A 24011-nucleotide genomic window follows, 5' to 3' on the forward strand; every position below is an offset into this window, starting at 1 on the left:
TCTCTCTCTGCCCTTTCTCTCTCTGCCCTTTCTCTCTCTGCCCTTTCTCTCTCTGCCCTTTCTCTCTCTGCCCTTTCTCTCTCTGCCCTTTCTCTCTCTGCCCTTTCTCTCTCTGCCCTTTCTCTCTCTCTGCCCTTTCTCTCTCTGCCCTTTCTCTCTCTGCCCTTTCTCTCTCTGCCCTTTCTCTCTCTGCCCTTTCTCTCTCTGCCCTTTCTCTCTCTGCCCTTTCTCTCTCTGCCCTTTCTCTCTCTGCCCTTTCTCTCTCTGCCCTTTCTCTCTCTGCCCTTTCTCTCTCTGCCCGCTCTCTCTGTCTGCCCGCTCTCTCTGTCTGCCCGCTCTCTCTGTCTGCCCGCTCTCTCTGTCTGCCCGCTCTCTCTGTCTGCCCGCTCTCTCTGTCTGCCCGCTCTCTCTGTCTGCCCGCTCTCTCTGTCTGCCCGCTCTCTCTGTCTGCCCGCTCTCTCTGTCTGCCCGCTCTCTCTGTCTGCCCGCTCTCTCTGTCTGCCCGCTCTCTCTGTCCTCTTGCGCGCTCTCTCTGTCTGCCCGCTCTCTCTGCCCTTCCTATAAATGAAAAGCCTGCATCTCAGTTGGAGTTCACTGACTGACCATAAGTAGCTGCACTAAGTATATCAGAACGGGAGGAATAGCAGGTCTCCCATAATCTCTGATGACCCCTTGCCCAGGTGATACTCCCCTGCTCGTCTGCCCCCAGGGTTGGCATCCAGGAGCGATGGCCCTCTCGTGGCCACTGTATGGGAGGATTGGTCCAAGAGACCCTCTCCCCCTTGTGAAGTCCATGGCTCGTCAGGGGTTCCCCCTGCCACCAGGGCTCAGGTGGTGGGTGGGCCACTGGCTGAAGACATTGACCAAACATGCTGAATTTAGCTAGGCCCTGGAAACCATTTTGTAAAATAAAGATGGTTTGAGCCCTGTGCACCGCAGCGGAGAGTTTCACTTACCCTGTGGCCGCAGCTCTCTGGCAGATCCGCTGAGAGCCCGTTCCCACGAACAGACGGACATGAGCTAGTGTTAGATACCAACACTAACATTTCACCTTCCGCAGTGTATCGCTGTTTCCAGTATGACCCGGCCAGCAGGGCCGGGGTGGAAAAGAACTGTAAAATGGTCCCCGTAAACCTTTCTCTCCACGACCTTTCTGACTAAAAACCTGTAACCACCATGAAGATGGCAGAATGTGTGCTTATGACATTCGGGATGAAGTACCCACATCCCCGTAGCTATGCGCAAATAGTAAAGGTGTTCCGGGTTTTTTTTTCATGTTGCATGTTTCGCCGAGAAGACTACACCCCCAGGTCCCATGCCATAACTGAACTAATGCTGCTAGAGCACAAAGGAAGACAAATGCAACCCTATTGGGAGCTCATGCAAAGGGTGCACGAAAATGCACCATATGTATGTCTAAGCTCACTGTGTGTCACTGCCGTCAGTCTTACTGGCGGGTTGCTCCTGCGTGCTCCACCAACCTTACTACTACCTCACTTACCGCACATGTATAGATATGTAACAAAATGTTGTGGTTGTTGAATACTTAACTTATAGGTAACATCTTTAAAACGGCCATGTGAAATATCAAAAACATAAGGTTTGAAAAGACTCAATGAGTATTGTGTATTATGTGAATGATTGTCTCTTCCACTTAAAACTGCAACGCACGAGGAAAATACCTTTGTGAGCACATGCAAGGCCATTCCCCCTTCCTCCCAGTGAAGCCTGCCAGACAAAAAGCAGAGGCCTGTGCTGCTCTGCTCCACCTCCCCCAATTCGGCTGGAGCCGCTTCAAACATTCACATTCCCCCCGCAGCCCCCAAGGCCGCGGCCTGCCACCTGAATTATTTACAACCCAGCCGTACACCCTGGCCTTAAAACAGATCCAAAGTTGCCCTTTCTTAGGCTCCACGACCCACCGGCTCACCCTAGGTTAATGGCCCCTGTAAAAGTAGGGCACCCAATATTACGGCAACACTACAGGAACACATTCATAATGACTTCTAACGAGACATAACACGGACAGGCCGTCCCATGCCCTGAGACCCAACCTCGCGACCTGTGATACCCGGTCAACAGGACGATGGTAACCATGTATTGATGTATCACCAAAAGACCGCACTCTAGGTGCATTCCTCCTGTCTTGCATTAACCTGTAGAATAACCTATTGCAAGATTTACCGGAGAAGATAATATTGCAGTGTTGAATGACTGCGGTGTGCGTGGCCTAGGGCAGAAAGCATCACTGACACTGGTCACGGCTGACACAAACCCACCGTCCGGATGAGCCCAGCTGACCTGCCAGGCCCAGCCTAACCCACGAGGGTAACCAGTGACGTCCTCCAACCACGGCAAACCACATTGCAGCAACACCTATAGTTAGTCGTCGCCACCCAATCCCCACAAACTTGTGCCCCCTATAGCATCTAGGTTCTTGTGACGCTTTTTGTAAATATATACGCCTGTCTTTGCTATTGTCAGGCAGAGCGCTCTCGGAGTTTGCAGAGTTCTTTGCATGCCCTATTCCGATTGATAAACTCCCATGAGCTTAAATGGGAGTTTATCAATGACAATCTCACTTTGTCCTGGCCTTATTCCCATCCTGGGAGAGTCCATTATTATTTTCTCTCATTGTGGGGAGGATCGTGCTATCTGGGGGACGGTCGCCTTCACCACCTGATCAAAGGAGCCCTGGGAATAGCCTCTGGTTTCTCCCAGCACGCAGCCCTAGTTCATGTTGAAGGTTCCATCGGAATTCCACCTCCACAAACTTTTGGTGTTGCCCGTTTTCTTCCCAAAAGTCGCTGGCAGGGAGGGCCTTGCATTTGCATGACGTTGCTCATGCCTTGAAGTTTTACGTGACCCGCACAATGAGTTCTCAGAAGACTTCTCATTTGTTTGTGAACATTGGTCCTGCGAACTAGGGGAAGACCTTGTCTAAGGCTTCCATTTCAAGATGGCTCTCAGGCTGCATCATGCACTGTCATCTGCTGGTGAACTGGCCGCTACTGGGCTGTCAGAGAACCCACTGGCGTTCCTTTCTAGGGTGCCCCTGCTTGATATCCTGCAGGGCTGCGACGTGGAAGTCCATGCATACCTTCACAACGTTCTGTTGCGTCGACAGGGATTCCAGGGAGGAGACCAGAGACATCCAGGCAGTGCTACGCAACCTGTTCACTCAAGGTGAGTCTGTTCCAGGGGTGTTAAATGCTTCTGTTGAGCCTTGCCACTTCCCGTGGTTGGGTAATGTGGTACTGCTGTGTATTCGTTATTCACATGCATGTGAATCCATGCTAGACCCCATGCTGGAGAAGGTTGGTTACTTACTTGTAACCTTGCTTTGTTCTCCAGCATGGGTCTGACATAGTCACGTACAAACCCTCCCTTTGGCCCCTCTGCGGCTCTTCTTGGTTATACTGCCACTTTATGTGCTTACCAAATCCGAAGATGGCTGCCAGAGGCGGGGCTTAGGGAGAGGATTGTCATTGGATGGGGACAGTATGACCCAGAGTACAGTGATTGGTTTAGAGAAGAAATACAGTTTTCAAAGTGAAACTGTTTTCTTTTTACCAAGGATTCCCAGCCTGACGGGGAATATTAATGACCATGTGCATCCATGCCAGACCCATGCTGGAGAAAAATAGTTACAGGTAAGTAACTGAAACCATCCCCCCTCACTGTTTTTGGTCTGGGTGTTTTCATGATTGCTTCTGCTCTCTCAGGGGTCACTTTTCTTCCTTCTTGAGATATTAACTGACCTATATATAAAACTTCTTTCTGGCAATATTGTAATTTCTCCTGGTCTACTTTGTACCCTTTCTCTAGCAACATTCATCAACTGTATTGAGTCTTTTCTGCACTCTTCCACTGTCTCGCTGCACACCAAAATGTCATCTTCATATTATATCACTATACTGCCAAAGTGTACGTTTCAGAGGTCCATCTGGAGCACTCGGTTGAAGATTGAGGGGGATTCACTGTACCCCTGAGGCAACCTGGTGTTTCAAGTTTTTTCTGCGATGGGAAAACGGTCAAGACCCGTGACTCCTTGTGAAGGGGAATTCAAAAGAAGGCCTTCTTTTAATCTATCACTCTGAAATATTTTCCTTAGGATGGGATGTTGCACATTATTGTGACTGGATTTGGGACAAATGGGAAATCTGCTTCAACAATGTTTAGGGGGCATAGGTCCTGAACAAATCTCCCAGAACTCCCAAACCCGTAGATTTCTTCCACTGGGTACACTGCCATGTTAAAAGGGGATTCTGATGGCACAAGTATCCCTTGCTGCACTAGAGCAGAAATGTTAAGTTATCATAAATACCTTAATCTGCTTCTCTTGACATTGGGTACTACTGTCTCACCCACGGCAAAATGGCTTCTGGCTGCAGTTTAATTTTGACTGAACCTACTCCTTTTTATAGTCCCACATCATATGGACTACTGCTCCACAATATGCTTGGTACCTGTGCCAAATCTTCCTGAAGGAAGGACCGTCTTTTTTACCAATGACATTCTTTGCAGCACTTCTCTGCTCTCAATTATGAGCTGATAGTGAGACTTATGTTAAACACTAATCGTCTGTAAACACCTCTTCGTCAGTCTATATCCTTTATCGAGAGCTACTACTGTCCTCCAGCTTATTCCTTCATCCACCCCATGTAGAATCACCCTATCCTCTCACTTTTGCTGCTTCTAACTCAATTGTAAAGACTTGCCTCTATTCCTCGTCAAACGGTACTTCCGGCCTGAACAAGAATTCTGTGGGTAGTCGCAACAGTGTGCCTCATATCCTGGGAAGCCATGCTAACAATATGTGTACTCCATGAAGGAATATTTTTGAGTCTAGTGGCACACCTCTGTGCTTTCTGGCCATAAAATGAAGATCTAAATTCTTGTGCTTTTACACAATGAATCCCTGGAATAGAACCTATTATTCCCTGGTCAGTGAAGTATATTGTCATGTTGAGTTTGCTAGTTAAATCTCTCCCCAACATGTTAACTGATCATGTGTACACGTAGAGTAGGGATAGTGTTACAGGTACACCCCTGTCGGTGCCATTTTTCAAATTTCAAAAAAACATTATGTAATACCCTGCACCAAGAACTAAATGGGGGACCTATGCAAAGCATGCGATCCTAAGTAGATGCAAGCTTCAGAAAGATGATTACTGGCAAGTAAGACTTGTTTTATGCTCATGTTTTGTTGGGTCATGTACATATTTATGACAGAACTACAGTAAAAAAAAAACATTTTAGGCATTGTATCATTTTTTTTCTTTTTGCAGATCGGAGGTTCGGTCTAGTCAAGCATTCCTTGCACTGGAAGAGCCGCTTGACTTTGGACTTCCGAATAGGCAATTATCATTGCCTAACCTGAGCAGGGAGCTGTCGACGGAAGACATTCCGGTGGTAGTCAATAATGAAGCTCTGCAGAAGATCAGTGCTTTAGAAAATGAACTTGCCACTTTAAGGGCACAGATAGCAAAAATTGTTACCTTTCAAGAACAGCAGAATTCGACTGCAGGTATTGCATAATTTTTTTGTGACAGTTTATTTATGCTTTTGAATTGAATGCTCCTGCATAAAGTGCCATGCTGTCAAATGCTACTTTAATGTCCTTCAAGCTATTTAGCATGTAGAGATTTCCTTCTGAGATTCCTCAATGTTTAGAAGACCATGTCAAGTTTTCAAAGCAAAAAAGGCAACCAGGTCTTTAGCTGAATATAGTTGTCACCTCTGCAGGGTCAAATGTCTTCAAGCTCATAGGGTCATGGAAGCCCTCAATTACCACCAATTCCATCGCAACAGCCATGGGGAGGATGGCAGTCGGTGTCCTGTGCACTGCTCTCCAAGCACTTGGAGCAGGGCCCTGGCAACTACTTTAACACAGCACTTGGTTATTAGCGTCTGTTAAAAGCAGCGCATACAAAATGGGGAGCTCCTTATTAGTGGTGGATGAAGGCAGACACAGGAATGGGTGGAGAATAGATTTTTGGAGTAACCATTCCTATTTGTGTCAAATTTAGAATTTCAATGCATGGATATGTACTGAAATCTTTCACACAGGTCCATTTAGCTACAAAATCTGGGCAGTCTCAAGACATTTAAACTGACTCACAAAAGTAACCCCATTTTAAATTGTCTAGTTTAGTTTGATTTCTGACTAATATGGAGGGGAAACTGGCACACAGAAAAGTGAAGTCGACCAAGACGAGTCAGTCAGCCGGGCAGTTGTAAGAGCGGCCCAAAGCCCTGTACGCCGCTCTGGGATCCAGGCGAGAGGAGCCCTTGGTGGAAGCCCTGACCCTGTCACGAGCAGGTGCATGAGGAGAGTGGCGCTCCGCGGCCCTCCGCTGGAACAAGAGGCTGGGGTCCTGGCGGGCCACAAGAACATAACTGTCGCATTCTGCGGGGGCTCGCAGTGGAGACCAGGCACAGTAGAGAAGAGGGAGCCCACCGGCACTGTTACTGGCCCTGCGCACCTGGACTTTCAGCGGCTGAAAAGAGGGTGAGTGTCTGCCCCCCATCAGACCCAGGAGCCCGGCCCCCCCTCGCGATCACCCTCTGCGGCACGGAGGGGTGAGGAGCCCTTGCACAACCCAGTCCGCCGTATCACCCGGGCCCAGCGCAACACACTCCCAGTGCTGGGTCCGAAGACAGTTGCTGGAAGACTGGGATCGGGGCGGCACCCTCGACCTCTGTCCGCGAGGGGGGTCCCGCGCCAGCTACTGCGCCCACGCATGGTGGCTCTGGGGTGGGGGCCCTAGAGTGGGCTGCTGGGGTCACAGACTCTGCCGGGGCTGCAGCCAGCCCCTTTCTCTGGGCCGCTCCAAGAGTGTAAACGATATACACGAGGCCAACATCTCCGGGCTGCTTGGGAGGCCCGTCGAACAATTCGGAACATATAGAAGTGGACTGCACCCCAGCTGTAAGCCGGGGGCAAGACCAGGCACAAGAACCACTGGGCGGGGAACGGCTGCAGGGGGAGCTGCTGCCTGGTCACCAGACTAGCAATACACATCATTGACCTACCCCAAATACCCACGGTACGCTGGAGCGAGAGAGGCCTCAACAACAAGGGGAACAATAAGTCCACAGCTCTCCCTGGGAGGGAGGTAATCTTAGCCTGGGAGAGACCATTAAAGATACTCGCGCTTCTACCCAGCCTCCATAATGCCCAATTTGGAGAGACAACCCCAAAACTAAGAATTGATCCTACCGGGGTCTAAGAGATAAGATAAAGGACCAGTGATAAGCCCAAGCAAAGCGGCTGCCTGTGAGTCAGTATGAGGAGACAAACCCCCTAGCGCCGGAGCACCCGCACAGTGAGGATAGGAGGCCCTCACGACACACAAAGCACACCCACATTCAGTATCCCAGCTATGTCGAGGAACAGAATGAAGGACATCCCATCAGCCATGAAAAATGCCTGAAAAAGTCAAGAGGGGTCACTCGCAAAAATCCGGGCTAGGGACGCCATCACGGAGGACGATCACCCAACGTGAGAGGAGGCAGGTGAACTAGGCACAGACCCCAATCAGGGTGAACAGGACAGACCGGTCACACAATCGACACTCAAGCAATTAATGGGGGAGCTGGTCGATAAGATCTCTGCGGCGGGTCAAAGGCAGATGGACACGCTGAGGGAAGACCTGGCTGAGGGAATAAAGGAGATAAAGAGAGACATTAATAAAATTGGAGAGGGTCGATACCAATGAGCGGGCCATCCAGGAGCTAACTGAAGATGGGCGGAAGGCTGAAAACCTTCTGGAAACACTGGCGGCGGCCACCCAAAACCTGGAGTTGCAGGCCGAAGATTTAGAAAGCGAGATCCCGGAGAATCAATATGAGTCAAATCCCTCCCAGAAGCGATCCAAGACGAGTACCTCAAAAGAACTCTTAGCACGATCTTCACGGATCTCGTTGACCCAGGCGCTGATCTTCAGTTTGAGAGGATCCATAGTGTGGGTCCACCTCGAGTGGAACCAGGAGCCAGACCGAGAGACATTTTGGTGGCTTTCCACAGTTTCGCGACGGAAGAGAAAATTCTGGAAAGAGCCAGAAGAGCAGGTCACATTACATATAACGGCTCAGAGATATTTCTATACCAAGATCGGGCGCATATAACCCTGATCAAAAGGTGGCAAATGGGTCCAGTCCTGGCGTATCTGAGAGCCGAGCAAATTTGATATAGATGGACACAGCCGTTTGGCTTGAGTTTCACTTGGCAGGGTAGACACTACAAGGTCACCACTTGTGAACAAGGATTGACTTGCTGGGTCTGGAACAACCGCCAGTGAGCCTATCTGGATTGGCTGCCCACCGCAGCGCTCGCAAACCTTGGGAGTGGTCCACAGTGGACCCCAAACGGTCAAAGAAAGAGGACCACCATCCGACACCCCGCAATGGCTTGAAGAAAGCGGCGCCAGAACGCCACGAATCCCCACCCGAAAGTACCAGCAGAACCTGATAACCGGAGGAAGAACAGAGTCCATACTGTGAGCCCGGGGAGGGCGCTCGCAAAGGTCTGACAAGTGCACCGTATCAGGAAAACATTAACACATATATGAAGCCCCATGTGGGGGAGGGGGGTAGGGACGGTTCCTTGGAATGGGAGATTCCGTGTGGGGGTAAAACTGGAATAGTCTTGGAGTTCAGCTCCCGGGCTCATGGCACGAGGGGGGCTGATTGCCAGCTGGGCTCACCCAGGGGGGTAAGGGAAAGGGAGAGGGGGGTTGGGGTTCCAGGGGTGGTGGGGTTTGGAAATGATCCAGGAAGTTGGAAACGGTAAGGAGGTATCCGGCGCAGATGAGACGATTCTCTTGGGGAGGGAGGTGGGAGCTCCGGGACACAACAAAAGTAGGGAGGCAATTAGAGACTCACTTTAAAAGTTAACATGGAATGCTTGAAGCTATTATCGCTAAACGTTAACGGGTTAAACGCGCAGCTCAAAAGGAAAAAGGTGGAGAGGTTCTTACGAAAGGAGAATCCACGCATTACGACGTTGCAAGAGACAAACATCCAATCCCGGGACACCTACAGGATAAAGGTTTGGGGATACTCTAGAATAATACAGGCCACGCAAACCTATAAAAAAGGAGTAGCGATTGCTTTGAAGGATAGATTAGACCTGGCAGTCAAGGCAACGCAAAAAAGACAACTAGGGACGATACCTAGCGGCGGTGCTGGAGGGGAGGGGTGAGACGTACACAATTACGACAATCTATCCGCCAAATGTGGGCCAGGATACCTTTATACAAAACTCCCTCGCACGTCTGGAAAAACTTGCCAAGGGCCGCATCCTACTAACGGGCGACTTCAACATGGCTTGAGATCCACTCGTGGATAGGAGTACGTATGGGTGGGGCCCAGCGGGGGGAACGTCAAGGGACCTTATGAGGAAAACACAAGACCTGGCCATAGTCGACGCATGGAGGGAGATCCAGGGTAGCACGTCAGGGTACAACTTCTATTCACATGCGCACAGATCGCACTCTCGTATTGATTATATATGGTTGTCTAGATCATTGTTCGACAAAACAACCGACATAACTCTAGGAGCCATTGCACTGTCCGATCATGCTCCAATCACCCTGTCGATTCTCAGACCACGTGGCCCACTAGGCCTGTGGAGGTGGCGCTATCCGACCCTGTTATTTAAAGATAAAACATTGGTCTGGGAAAATAGGAGTTGGTAGATTTCAGGGGAAATAACAAATGGGAAGACTTCTCCACAAATATGGTGTGATGCCCTTAAAGCTACGATAAGAGGGAAGATCATAGCGATAAAGGGCAGAAGGGATAGAGAGCTAAATTTAGAGAAAGACCAATTAGAGAAAGGATTGAAAGAGGTAATGGCACGGATGGGCTCGTCGCAATCGGCAGCCATCAAGAATACCGAGCGGTGAGAGGACAGTTGGATCTCATACAGACTAGGGTGGCTGAGAAAAATCTACTTCGCCTACGCCAAAAATATTATGTTAAAGCGAATAAGTCAGACCGGCTCATAGCTAGAATGCTGAGGAAGGAAGAAGGGGATAGAACAATTCTGAAAATCAAGGGGGAGGGGGACAGGTAAGCACCAAATATGTAGAGATAGAAAGGCGGTTCTGCCAGTTGTACAATAACCTATACGCGTCTAGCAACCCAGACCCTGGGGCTCAGGAGGCCTACCTAGATAAGATAGCTATGTCAAATCTCAGTGGAAGAGAGGGAAATAACGGACGAGGTTAGAAGGGCAATTATCTCTCCACCACTAAATAAATCCCCAGGCCCAGATGGTTTGGTCGCGGAGTTCTACAAATTGCATAAAGAAACCCTAATCCCTCATCTTACTAAATTATTCAATTACATAGGATCCACCAAAGCTCTAGCCAGATCAATGAAAGAGGCTAAGGTCACACTTCTGCATAAAAAGGGCAAAGACCCAACTGAATGCGGCTCCTATTGCCCGATAGCATTAATAAATGTGGACGCCAAGATGCATACTAAAATACTAGCATCTAGGTTAGACACAATCATGCCCAAAATAATTCAACCTGACCAGGCTGGTTTCATCAGAAGCAGGCAGACAGCAGGCAATATAAGAAGAATTGCCCACCTGGTAGAGAAGGCACACTTGAAAGAGATCCCTGCCCTCCTCCTGGCAATCGATGAAGAAAAAGCATTCAATAGGGTGAAGTTGGGCTTCCCGTTTGCTACTATGACTAACATGGGCTTCGGAACACACATAAATTAGTGATACTCAGCCTCAAGCTGCCACATCACACAGAGCAGCGCATCAAGGGGGCATATGCGTTTAGGTGGGCAAATAAATCTATAACATATCTGGGGGTCCAAATACCGAAGACCGTGGGGGATATGCATCAAGCAAATTACCCACCCCTCTTGGAGAAACTCAAATCGAAACTGGCAGACTGGGGGCTGCTAACCATCTCGTGGCTGGGTCACATAAATGTCTTAAATTGTGGTCTTACCACAACTGCTGTATCACTTTGCTGCATTACTAATTTCTATCCCGCACACCTTCTTCAGGGCCCTCCATAAGGCTATGACATGATTCGTCTGGAATCAAAAGCATCCAAGAATAGCCATAAATCTCATGAGAACAGCAACCTCGCGCGGGGGGGTTTGGGGGAGCCAGACTTTAGGGCATACTACATTGCTGCACAAACTAGAATCATCAGGGACTGGCAAAGGGACGATAGAGATAAGATATGGAGGTCAATGGATAGGGCGGTGGTGGCGGGGCACTTGGAGGGAATGTTGTGGAAACCGAGATCAGATAGAACTCCCCAAATGTATAGCAGCAGAATCACCTCGACAATAGGGGACGCATGGGACCAAGCAGTAATTAAGGTCATGCATTACAACCTTTCCCTCCCCTATACTCCCTTATTTGACAACCCCCAATTCACCCTTGTTAGGCAGAAACCTATGCAGTTCCCTTGGGGACCACTGCAAAAGATTTAGGACTACAGGTGTTGGCAGTAAACCCACTTGGTAGCAGTCTGTACCACCCAGATTTACCTGGTAGCTGTGGCTGAGCAGTCAGACTTCCCTCAAGAAGAGTTAGGCAGTATGTAAAGTATACACAATAGGCACTCGGATACAATAGCACAAGCAAACACTGACCAGAGCTTTGGTATCAAGGTATATAATTATTTATTTAAAAACACACTTATTGAAACACTCCAGCACTAATATTGTCAATCACTTTAAACACAGTTACTATTATTATATATACATCCCTTATTCCTTATCAGACAAGTCTTAGTTAACACCACTTATTTCCAGACAGAGGTGAGCGCTTAACTATAGATGGCACTCCAATAAGTTAACGAAAAAGAGAGGGAAAGGCAGAATGTAGGAAAATACACCACACTAATACTTAGGAACTCTTAAGCAAGGCAGGAAAGTCAAAGTTACTTCTGAGCCAAAGTCCATAGGCCGGGCCCACTCTTAGAGAGAGCAGGGCACAAATGTATCCAAGATCACACAATGACAACAGGCTTAAAAAGTCTTGCAGGGAGTTCAGAGATGTTTTAGTTAGGCTCAGAAAAGTTTAGCGTGGGTGTCCCAGGCTAACCCAAGTTCGAAAGCTGGGGGCTAAATCTACCCCGTACAGTCGGTTGCAAGGGAAGCCAGGCGGAACACGGTAACAAAGGTGGAAAGGATCCTCCAGCGGGGGCAGTTGTTCCTGGCAGCAAGTGCAAGTCGCGGCGTCGTCCAGAGGAAGAGAAGATCTCGACGTGGAGGAAAGATGAAGGTCGGGAAGAAACCAGCCGCGGAGTTTTCCGGTTAAAGGTACTACCCTTTGATTTGCGGTAGTGGTAAAACGTGGTATCCCATTTGCCGGGGTGCTTGGCACAGGCAAGGCGGCCACGAGTTGTTCCAGGAAGCGAAAAAGGAAGCAGACTGGTTATCCCCACCAGTCGAAGGAAGAAGACTCTCCGGGCTGGAGATCTCCTCTGTCGTCGGGAAAAGTGGTGAGACGGTTCAGCAGGGCTCCACCGGTGGTGCCGTCGTAGCAGGTCGGCTCAGCTTCTCCCTCAGATTCTTAAGTCCTGTGGCGACTTCTGAAGTTCCAGTCCCCAAAGCCCTGCTTTTATGCAGAAAACCCCCATTCACTCAGCCTAGCTGTCACTCAAACATGCTAAGTGGTGAGCCGGCCGGCTCACCACTTGGGCCAATCAGGACGGAGTGCGACTTGAGTTGCCTAGGCAACTCAGTCCAGGGTGCCTAAACCCCCTCCCACACCCCCTGTGGTACCCAGACAGAGTGGCAACACTTTTTGGAGGCTTCTGGGGAGAAGCCCGCCAAAAAAGTGGAACAAAGGGCTCGACTTGGGTTGGAGTCACAGAAGAGAACACAAACGCCATTTTAGAACCGGGTCTTGGCAAAAAATACCAAACGGGGAATTAATATTAATTAAATAAACCGGCGGTATGTTCGAGGCTATAGGAATTAAATAATTAAAGTTGGTAGCCTCGAACAATGGGAAAATCCCATAGGAATATATTCGCGGTCGAATATAAAAAGTAGTGTCCACTGCCACTAGCCAAAACTCGATCAGGGGGGATGGAGACGTGCCTCCTCGACTAACAGACCCCGGGGCAGTCGAATTGCCCCGGCCAGTACGTCCACAATATGATGGTTTGTACTGGTTCTGTTAAGAATTTGAGACTAGTAAAGTCAATGGTGACTTTACATGCCCTGGGAGACAGTAGTCCCAGGGTATGGAGTCTATACTGGGGGGTCGCTATGACACCCCTGTGTTACTGCACTGAGGGTGCTGTGTAACACATCACAAAAAGGCATGAAGCCCTATGGAGTAAAAGACCCCATATCCCATTAAACACATCTAGAGTCAAAGAAACACACTCCCATCATGCCCAAGAGTGAGGGTAAAAGAGTCTCACTCTTGGCAGGAGAAAAAAAAATAAACCCCAAAAATCCAGCAAAGCTGCTGGGGGACTCACTAGGTTAGGAAATTCAGCCTAAACGGAGAATTCTCCCTAACAACCCCTGATCGTAAAACCATCACATTCGACACCTGGATCCAAGGGGGGTGTTGAATGGTGCGAGACATGTATGAGAACGGCATGGTCAAAGACTTCGAGCAGTGCAAATCAGAATTTGGATTAGGTGAACGGCACAGGTACAGCTAGGTTCAGCTGAGGCACTGGCTTTCCCATCCAGAGATGAAGCCAGCCGGGTCTAGAGCCCTAACCCCCTTTGAAAAATACTTAGACACGCACTCGGGAGACAGGGGATTGATGGCCACAATATATAAACACAGTAAGGAGGGAGAAAGTTCACCGAGCAGGGAATACATGAGGAACTGGGAGGCTGAAACGGGCAGCACAATCTGGGACCGGGAGTGGCAGACCCTGTTGGCACGGATACCGAAACTAACAAGATCGCTCCAGATCAGAGAGACCTGGTTAAAATTGATGCTCCAGTGGCACCTAACCCCGGTCAGGATAAATAGAATGTACCCACAATCCTCGCCGAACTGCTGGAGGGAGTGCGGGGGGATTGGCACATGGGCTCACATATGGTGGAAATGTCCAAAAATCGACCAATACTGGGGGGGGTAATACGGCAGGTGATGGCCCAGGTTCTGGGTGAACAGGGGACTGGATTTGTTAGTTCTCAACGGGGCCCTGGCGGAAATCCCACTCAAATTCAAGCCGCAAGGTACGTTATGATGATGTCGGCAGCGATGGTGCTGCCGTGCAAGTGCAAATCCAAAGACCCTCCTCAAGAACATGAATGGATTGCTAAAATTTGGTCGCTTGTCGTTATGGAGTGGCTTACATATTCGATACAAGGCGACCATGCGAAGTTCGCAGCAGATTGGGTGTGCCCCCTGAGATACTTGAAGGGCGGAGCACGTAGAGCATGGTGCCCAAGATCAATGGCATTGCTAGGAATTATAGACCCTCAAGAGGTGTCCCACCTATAAAGGGGGTCTAAGCGGAAGAAGGAATCGCTGACCCCTGCTAAGAGCACAGGACATACAACTATCATAACTATGTCGGCGACCGGAAGCCCAGAGGGGTTGACAAGCTCCATGGGTAGCTCCTGAACAGAGGGTCCAGGGGGTGCAAGGGAAACAAGGGAAAGAGGGGGGGGGATAGGGGATATCAAATGTTGAATGTTTCATCTTTTGAAAATGCAAATAAAAAAAGTTTTTTTTAAAAAAACAATCGGCAACAGTGTTGCGCTCCATTAGCGATCATTTGTATATTGGACACAACAATGTTGTCTCTCGACTTAATCAAGTTAACAGTTGGAAAACCATGTCCCTTTTCTGATTGGCAGACCAAATACATTGTTGAAACTAAAACAAAGATGGCACTAAACAGTATTTGTACTATTATGGTAGAGTTCACTTTTTGGGGTTCTTTTCTATTAATCTGCAAGCCCACTAAACTGTTGGGTGGCTTTCTTGGCTTTTAGACTTGTATTTTGTCAGATGGGCTTTTACTGAAGTCCCCATGCAAAATGGCAACTCTCTTTTTTTAAATTTTTTTGTAATTTTTTTTTTGTGCTACACTTAGCAATCAATATGACCACTGTAGCAGGGGAGCTCTTTCACACACTGCATTTTTCCCCAGGATAGCTTCTCTTACCCAGAAAGTGTTTGGGAGTAGGTTAGAATCAATTGTACATTTTTGGCTTGGCCGCACCAAACTAACCTTTCTACCATGGTAGTAGCCAAATGCCCATATACAGTGACAATTTCGGTACTACTTCATTTCTAAAATCCTATATTTGTGTCCTTTCCTTTGTATGGGCCTCAAGGGAGCACAGCCAAACTTTGTCTCCCCACACAGGGTCTTACTGAGGCTACAAAGTCTATTCAGGTTAGATGACTTTCTGTTTGTCTCGATAGAAGTCTGAAGTACCTGTGTCTGTCTGTCTCCACAGCTTGGTGATTGCTACCTCCTTTGGGCCCGTTAGGCAAGATTGCATTCAGTACCCTTTGGGTGCACTACAACAACCCTGACCTCCTGGCAATAGGAACATGAAGTCTGTACTACACAGGTTGGTAGCGTGTTAAGCAGCCAGGCTTATCTCAAGAGGGGTCAATGTGAGCTGTAGGGGAGTTGCACAGAGATTCACAGTGACAAGTAAGTATTAAAAAAACTCTTACACACAAGGTTTCTTGATTAAACAATTATTAATTTATTAAACAGTCAGTTTGAGTAAGCCTTCTTCAGAAGGGGCAATATAATAGTAACACACAAATACACTCCAGAATACACACTGAGTTGCCCTAAATCGGCAAGTACCCATTTCGGATGGCACACACACTTCCTACACCCTTGGGTGACTTCAATAGTTAGGACACTGAGGACATTAATATATCAATGTTGCATTTAGGGCAATACTTCGAGTATGTCAAAGAAAAGGATTATTAGAATAAAACAAGAGATCTCACAAATATTCTGAAGCAGGTAACTACTTTTGGTAACCCCCATTGCAATTAAGTTAACCCCCTCCTGGAAGGAGGCCTAACACAGAGTCAGAGGGAAGAAGTTATTCAGGGGGGCAGGCCAAAGTCAATTGGACAAAAGTCAAGGTGAGCTGAAGCACAGGTAGGTAAAAGGCTTGTACAATGTTTTAGAAGTCTTTGTAGAAAAGAAGAAATCAAAGTAGTGCCACAAGCTGATTAGACTTCTGAGGTAAAGAAGCTGTTAGCAACACTACAGAAGCAACCAAGGCAAGTCTCCACTGAGAACAAGTGAGGTTAACAACAAGAGGTAAGTTCTCTTAGACTTTACAGTACCCTTTGGTTAGAAGAAAAGGGGTTTGGCTGGCTTCTGGTCCTGTGCAGCTCTGCAGATCCTGTGTCCCTGTTCCTCGGTTGCAGGGACAAGAGGGAGGATGTCTAAAGGACTCCTGCATTGCAATGGGACAGTCTGCGGCAGAAAAGGACCAACTTCTATTCAGTGGCACTTCGCGGTTTCAGCTCCTCGCGTCTCAGCAAGTAGCACCACTGCAGACTCTTGGCTGTTGAGATGGGCTTTCCTTGCATCTCGGGATCAGCACTCTGACGTGGCTCAGGCTCGGTCAGTCCTGCTTCCTGGGAGTCTGGAGGATCTTCCTGGAGGTTTTGGCCAACTTAAAAGCAAGGCACACTATTTGGTGTTCCTCTCCCTGGCTCTTCGGTTTCAGGCATCAACTGCAGTGGAATCACAACCAGCTTCGAGAGGATGTCCACTTGGCTTACTTTGGAGTTGATTGGTCCCACTAACTCAAGGGGAGTAGTCGTCCTCGCAGGGCTTCTCTAGTTGAAACGAATTTGGAGCTTCAGCACTGCAGCAGGTCTTCATCAGGCAAACCAACGGTCCAGGAGTTGCAGCAGGCGTCTTTCACGTTCTTCTTCGGATTCCTTCGTCCAGTGGTAGACTCTGCCTTGCAAGCCAAAAAGCCTCGCCTTTTATGCAGGTTTCTCCCATTCATTCCATCCTAGCTGTCAGTCACCCAGCAGGGTGGCTGTCCTTGCCGGACAGCCATCTAGCCAATCGCCTAAGAGTGCATTTCTGTCTCCTAGGAGACTAAGCACACTGTGTTCCGGGCACCTCCCTCGCTGCCTGGCCAGACACCCTGGAGCCAGAGGTGGGCTTCACTCATGAATCCCGCCAAAGACCAAATGAACAAAGAAACCAAACCTGGTTTGGCGCACAGAGTAAATCTCAAGAAGGACCTTTCCACAAAGAAATGGGGGGGAAAAAAGACGACCGGGGCCATTTTAACAAAAGTGGCATCCTTGGATGCTTTACTGCAGCTGCGAACGCAGCCCGCGGTAAAAGCGCTCCACGGTAGTTAAAAGTAAACCACTGCCACCAGCCATTCATCAAGAAAAGGGTAACCTAAACATATTTCTGATGCTTGTTAATCTGCTTAGAATCACATACTGTGCATATGGTCCGACATCCAGTGGTAACCGCAGAGTATTGCATCTTGTCTTTCGGGGGACCGAAAGGGGACGTCGGCATAGGCGTGTCTGAAACACTATCCCTATCGTGACGTGTGTAGTACCTAAAATCCTTCACGTGCCGAGGTCCCTCAGATTGTTTTTTTCCGCCCAGATAACTGGTCGCCCTATAGCGGAGCTCTTCATGAGACATTATTTATCTTACCGAATTGTCGGTTTAATCCCCTTTAAGTCACTTCGCCTATCAAGAACATCTTCGACGAAGACTACGGGGGAATCGTCTACGGCTGTGGGTTCAGGCACCTAAGATTCGTCGTTCGGACCTCCACGTGGCTGGGCCTTCTGACCGGCCTACACAGTAGGGAGAGTGGGCTCGGGGTTTGCCATACTGCTAGGTCTTTCCTCTTCCACTTCTTTCCTTTTTGGTCTGTCACCCTTCCCTTTTGCTATGGAAAGGACTCCATTTAGATTCTGCCCTGTGTGAAGGGTCAGATATCCGTGGAAAAGACGAGCACACGTCGTGTAACGCTTGTCTCCCCCTAGAGCACTAAAGCAGTGTTCGGCGTATAAACTCCTAAACCTAAAACCCTTAAGGAGCGCCGGTTCAAGCGGTGGGCCGCGTACGGAATGTCACGCGTGGAGCCTCCCTCCCCTGCCGCAACACCAGCCGAGAGAGGCGGGGGTACATCGGATGACCCAAACGTCCAACGCGGACGTTATAGACCTTGAGGCGGACCATTCTAGAGCCGCCACGCCCGTCCCCGACCCTGGTCTTGCTACAGGGACCACACCCGGTGACTGGGTGTACAATCGCACGGCGCAAAGCACCCAACCCAAGCGCCCTCCTCGACAACTTCGTCGAAGGCGAAAGCGCCATCGGATCGATTTGATCTGAAGCCTTCCCCGCATCCGCAGCAGCGCATGACTGGGCTTAACAAATATAACAAGGGCGCTACTCCCCAAACTACACACGCCAAAGTTTCTGAACAAGAAACTTCGAGTTTCAAGGTTTCCAAGGCCCGTGCAGGCCCGAAAACTAAGAGTAGGCCTCTACCCGAGAAGCCATCATCGGAGGTGTTGTTTCCTGAAGATTCAGTGACTATCAGTAAGCGCATCAATAGGATTGCTACGGCGGTGGGCCTAGTACCGGTTTCGCCCACAGTTATGGGCCAATCCGCCGAAAGGTTTTCCACGGATTTGGAAGACAATCCCGAAGACTCTTACGAAGAAAGCCAGGTACCCCTCTCAAGCACCCTGAGGAGATCCTCTCAACGCCTTGGGGCGGAGGACCCGGTTCCTGATCAGCTGGGTCCATTTGGGTCATCCAAGTGGACCACGGAGCAATTTGAGGGGTACATGGATCGGGTGGAGCAGTTTTTCAAGGCTTCTGATCAACCTTTGCCGAAAAAAGCTCGGGTAGACCCTAACCCTCAAACACAAGTTGCCCAACACCTAGATGTTCAACACTATGTTGATTATCAAGAAGATGTCCAGAAAGACACGTATAGGGACATCTATACAGAAGAAGAGGAGACTTCTTTTCTGGACAATTATGGGAAAGATCAAGGCGCAACAGCCAACTGGGAGGACACCCAGCAGGATGATCACAATTCTGATATCGTTTGCCTCGATTCTCCCCCATCCACACTGGTTCGACAAGCTCCCCCGGTGGATGATCAAATGGCTTTCAACAGCATGTTGAAAAAATCAGCGGAATTCTTTAAAATTGCCACGCTTGAAGCCTTGCCCGAACAGGATTTCGCGGAAAACATTATTGACAAGCCTCCGGCAAGCCAGTCTATCCCTCTCTTGAGCTCTGTAAAGAGACGGCTGGCCCCTTCCCTACTCACACCCGTTCAGACTCGGGCTGTGAACCCAAGGGTCAAAAAACTTTTCCGCCCCTCCCCCACCGACCTGCTTTATATCAAAGGGCTCGCAATCCCAGACTCACTGGTGGTGACCAACACTCGCAAGAGAGCAGGGGTTCCCTTTGCCACGGGAGTCCCCCCCGGACAAGGAGTCCAAAAGGTTGTATGCCTTAGGCAAACGGGTCGCGGCGGCGGCTTATACCATCTGGATTGCCAATAACGCGACATTACTGGCAAGCTATGTCGAAGCCCAATTGAACCTACTCCAGGAAGGCCTTCAGGAGGTTCCGGAACCAACCAGAGCCAAGCTTCTCGCCATTGTCTCGGAGGGCAAACTTACCAATCAAAATGTTGTAAAGAATACCCTGGACTCCGCAGAGACAGCAGGCAGGTCTCTCGCACAGGGTACTCTCCTAAAGAGACACGCGTATCTGCGCACGTCGGGTTCAGGCCTGAGACCCAGGCATCCATCAACAACAAACCCATAGAAGAGGCCAACCTATTCGGGAAGGTGGTAGATGATGCGTTGGAGACAGCCAAGAAGGAGCACGAGACTAAGTCGCTGCACCAGATTTCCCAAAAACCCTCTACAGAGGGGCAGCAATTCTCGGCGGTCCTTTCCAGGACAAGCCCGCGCCGCTCAAAATAATTTCGGCACGGGCAACTTCAACTCAAGTCAACCGGCTGCAAGCCCCACTTACTACCCCCAGAGGGGTCAGAAGCGCAGAAAGAATAGAGGCAGAGGCTCCAATTCCAGAGGTGCGTCAACCTCGGGTCAGAAATGACCACCAAGTTCAGGTCCCCTCCCATGTCTCCCCAGTCGGGGATCGATAACATCTTTCCTCAAGGCATGGGAGGGGATAACTTCAGACCAGTGGGTATTAAAGACGGTCGCCCACGGTTACTGCGTGGAATTCGCCCGACCCCCACCGTTCAGACCGCCGAAACATCGACCCCTTTCACCGGAACATCTGCATATCCTAGTCCAAGAGGTGGAGGCGCTGCTGGGAAAGGACACCATAGAAGCCGTCCCGATTCTTCAGGTAAACAAGGGTATCTATTCAATATACTTCCTTGTACCGAAAAAAGGATCTCACCATGCGTCCTGTTCTAAACCTGCGCCCAGCGAACAAGTTCATAAAGCCCCAGAAGTTTCGCATGGTAACATTGCAAGAGGTGATCCCATTGCTAAAACAAGGGGACTTAATGACAACATTGGATATGAAAGATGCATACTTTCATATTTCAATGCTGCCAGCGCACAAAGTTCCTAAGGTTTGTGATTCAGGACAAACACTACCAGTTCAAGGTACTCCCCTTCGGCATAGCCTCGGCGCCAAGGGTGTTTACCAAGGTCCTGGCAGTGGCAGCAGCACACCTGCGCAGACTTTCAGTTCCAGTTTACCCTTACCTCGACGATTGAAAAATACACGTCGAACGAGTCCCCCGTGATGAGCCAAACACCCAAAAGACAGTAGACCTACTGTTCAGCCTGGGATTTTCTATCGACGAAAAGAAATCCAGCTTCGTCCCCAGCCAAGTAAAACAGTTCCTGGGGGCTCTAATTCGTACGGAAGACGGTCTAGTCTTCCCTTCAAGCGAGAGGGTTCAGAACATGCTCTCTCAAGTCCCTCAGTATGTAGCCAGTCGGGAAGTGACGGTACGCAAAGCTATGCGTTTGCTAGGAATAATGGCGTCATGCATATACTTGGTCCCCCACGCGCGGCTGCGTCCCATGCAAGAGTGGCTCAACAGCCAGTGGTGTCAGGCCAGCGGGCAATGGGAAGATCTGTTAGTTGTCTCGCCAGCCCTCGTTCTCTCTCTCTCTCTGCAGTGGTTGTCGAGGGAGAACCTCTTGAAGGGGAAAACCTTCACCACCCCTGCAGTGGAAGCCACTCTCACGACAGACGCATCTCTCACAGGGTGGGGGGCTCACCTGCTTCAACAGACGGCGCACGGAGTGTGGTCCCCTCAGGTAACGTCCAAGCATATAAACCTACTGGAGCTACTGACAGTGTTCAAAGCATTGAAAGCCTTTCAGGAGCAACTGCAAGGGAAGACAGTGCTGGTCCTAACCGACAGCACAACAGCAATGTATTACCTGAACAAACGGGGGGGGCACTCGCTCTCCAGGGCTATCCAAGCTGTCCCAAAACATCTGGATATGGGTTCTCAAACACAAGATGTTTCTGATATCCCAACATGTTCCAGGGGAACTCAATCTTCTGGCAGACATACTCAGCAGAGATTTTCCTCTGCCAGAAGAATACGAATGGCGTCTGCACGTCTTCGCAGAATGGGGGTTTCCAGAGATCGACCTGTTCGCTACTCAGGAGAACGCCCAATGCCCAGATTACGCCTCCAGTTACCCCCAGAACCGATCCAAGGGGAACGGTCTCTGGATAACGTGGTCGGGGAAATTTGTTTACGCTTCTCCCCCCCCCCCCCCCCGACTCCCCTTCTGAACAAAATAGTACACAAGATGCACCAGGAACCAGTCACCATGATTCTGTTGGCTCCCATGTGGGCCCGCCAACCCTGGTTCGTGCACCTGATGGAAGTGTCCCTCTCCCCACCAGTGAAGCTGCCCTGCCCGTAAAACATGTCGCAGGACAGGGGGAGACTCTGCACCCATGCCCACAAACTCTGAATTTAGCAGCCTGGCTCCTGAGGTCATAGAGTTTGGACATCTGCAACTCCCTCAAAGATGCATGGACCTACTGAGGGAGGCAAGAAAGCCTAACACACGTTATTGCTATGCCAGCAAATGGAAACGTTTTGCCATCTGGTGCAGTTCCAAAGGTGTCAGTCCCACCGATTGCTCGCCTTCACACATTGTTATATCTAACCCTTCTGTTGGACTCTGGGTTAGTCTTCAATTCCTTAAAGGTTCACCTAGCGGCGTTGTTAGCCTACACCACGTCACAGCAAAAGGTGTTGTGGTGGAAAGTACCTGTGATTAAAGCCTTTATGGAAGGGGTTAAAATAATGTATCCCCCCATCACTCACCCAGTCCCTGGGTGGGATCTAAATGTGGTTTTAACTAGGCTCATGGGACCCCCTTTTGAGCCTATGCATAAAGCTAGTCTGAAAGACCTGACTTACAAGACAGCCTTTCTAGTAGCTATCACTTCTATCAGAAGAGTTAGCGAACTACAGGCCCTCTCGGTCTTGGACCCCTTTGTTACAGTCCACAAAGATAAGGTAGTTCTGCGCACTCATCCCAGATTTAGGCCGAAATTTATTTCGTAGTTCCATGTGAACCAGTCAATCGAACTACCCACGTTCTTCCAGAGACCTACTAACATGGCTGAAAGAAGCCTTCACACACTGGATGTGCGCAGGGCAGTCATGTTCTACCTGGATAGAACCAAACCACTGAGGAAAACTAAACAATTATTTGTTTCAGTGGCAGCTGGTAAAGAAGGGGACCCTGTCTCTAAATCAGCAATATCAAGGTGGATTGTCAAATGCATCACACTATGTTACACTCTTGCAAAGAGAGAACTGCCCTTCAAGCCTAGAGCACATTCTACTCGAGGCACTGGGGCATCCATAGCATTGATTGCAAATGTTCCCCTAGAGTCCATTTGCAAAGCGGCAACCTGGAGTTCTGTACACACCTTTACAAAACACTATTGCCTAGACACTCATTCTAGGTCTGATTCTCAGGTGGGACAAGCAGTACCAAGACATCTTTTTTTGTACTGTTCCTTCTCACAACCCACCTCCGGGTACTGCTCGCTAGTCTATGCACAGCATGTGATTCTATGCAGATTAACAAGCATCAGAAGGTGTCCAGTCATTTGGTCGACAGACAAATGGTCGACGCAATTTGGTCAAAAGACAAATGGTTGAATTTTTTATTTTTATTTATATATTTATTTTTCAGGTTTTCGTTTAGGGGAAAAAAGGGTTTTTTACCAAAAAAAGGGGGTCGGGGGGAGTGGGAGGGGACCCCCCCCCCAAAAAAAGTAAAAATACAAAAAAAAAAATCGTCCATTTGTCCTGTCGACCATTTATTTTCGACCAAATGACCTGTAACCGCATCAGAATACATGCATTACTTACCGTAAAAGCATTTCTGATGATTGTATCTGCTTAGATTCACATGCGCCCTCCCTGCCTCCCCGCTCGGGGTGGAAGGAACATAGACTTCTTACTACTTTCTCTCTGCATATACTCATTCACTATAGCCCTGGGCTCCCTCATGGCAGAAAAAATACAATCAGAGGGACCTCCGCGCGTGAGGGATTTTGGGTACTACACACGTCACGATAGGGATAGTGTTTCAGACACGCCTATGCCGACGTCCCCTTTCGGTCCCCCGAAAGACGAGATGCAATACTCCGTGGTTACCACTGGACGTCGGACCATATGCACAGCATGTGAATCTAAGCAGATACAATCAGAAATGCTTTTACGGTAAGTAATGCATGTCTTACATGAGAAGCTAGACAAAGGGTTTACGAAGTAACACCTCCAGCCCCCCATTGTAAGATAGTGTGTGCTGGGGCTAGAAAGTTGAAAGTGTAAGTAAAGTCAATTTCACTTCACTGCTCCTGGAAACAGTAAATTTATCCAAGAGAAGCTATTTAAACCTTTGGGAAATCTGAAAGACTTCCCTGTGCCACTGCACTGAAGGAGGTGCTGTGTGACACAATGTAAAGATGATGCCTATGGAG

General features: G+C 49.1%; 1 protein-coding gene across 4 annotated transcripts in view; it reads left to right on the top strand.

Annotated features, from left to right (window-relative positions):
* MTFR1 (mitochondrial fission regulator 1) overlaps positions 1-24011 on the top strand; it is a 558490-nt gene that overhangs the window by 370297 nt on the left and 164182 nt on the right. For all 4 annotated transcript variants that reach the window (XM_069621121.1, XM_069621120.1, XM_069621118.1 and 1 more), the window contains one exon: positions 5292-5530. In XM_069621121.1, the coding sequence (XP_069477222.1) occupies positions 5292-5530 (239 nt within the window). The remainder of the gene's footprint in view (positions 1-5291; positions 5531-24011) is intronic.

The sequence above is a fragment of the Ambystoma mexicanum genome, chromosome 5q (genome assembly GCF_040938575.1).
Source record: "Ambystoma mexicanum isolate Mex_15411 chromosome 5q, UKY_AmexF1_1, whole genome shotgun sequence".
Classification (NCBI taxonomy): Eukaryota; Metazoa; Chordata; class Amphibia; order Caudata; family Ambystomatidae; genus Ambystoma; species Ambystoma mexicanum.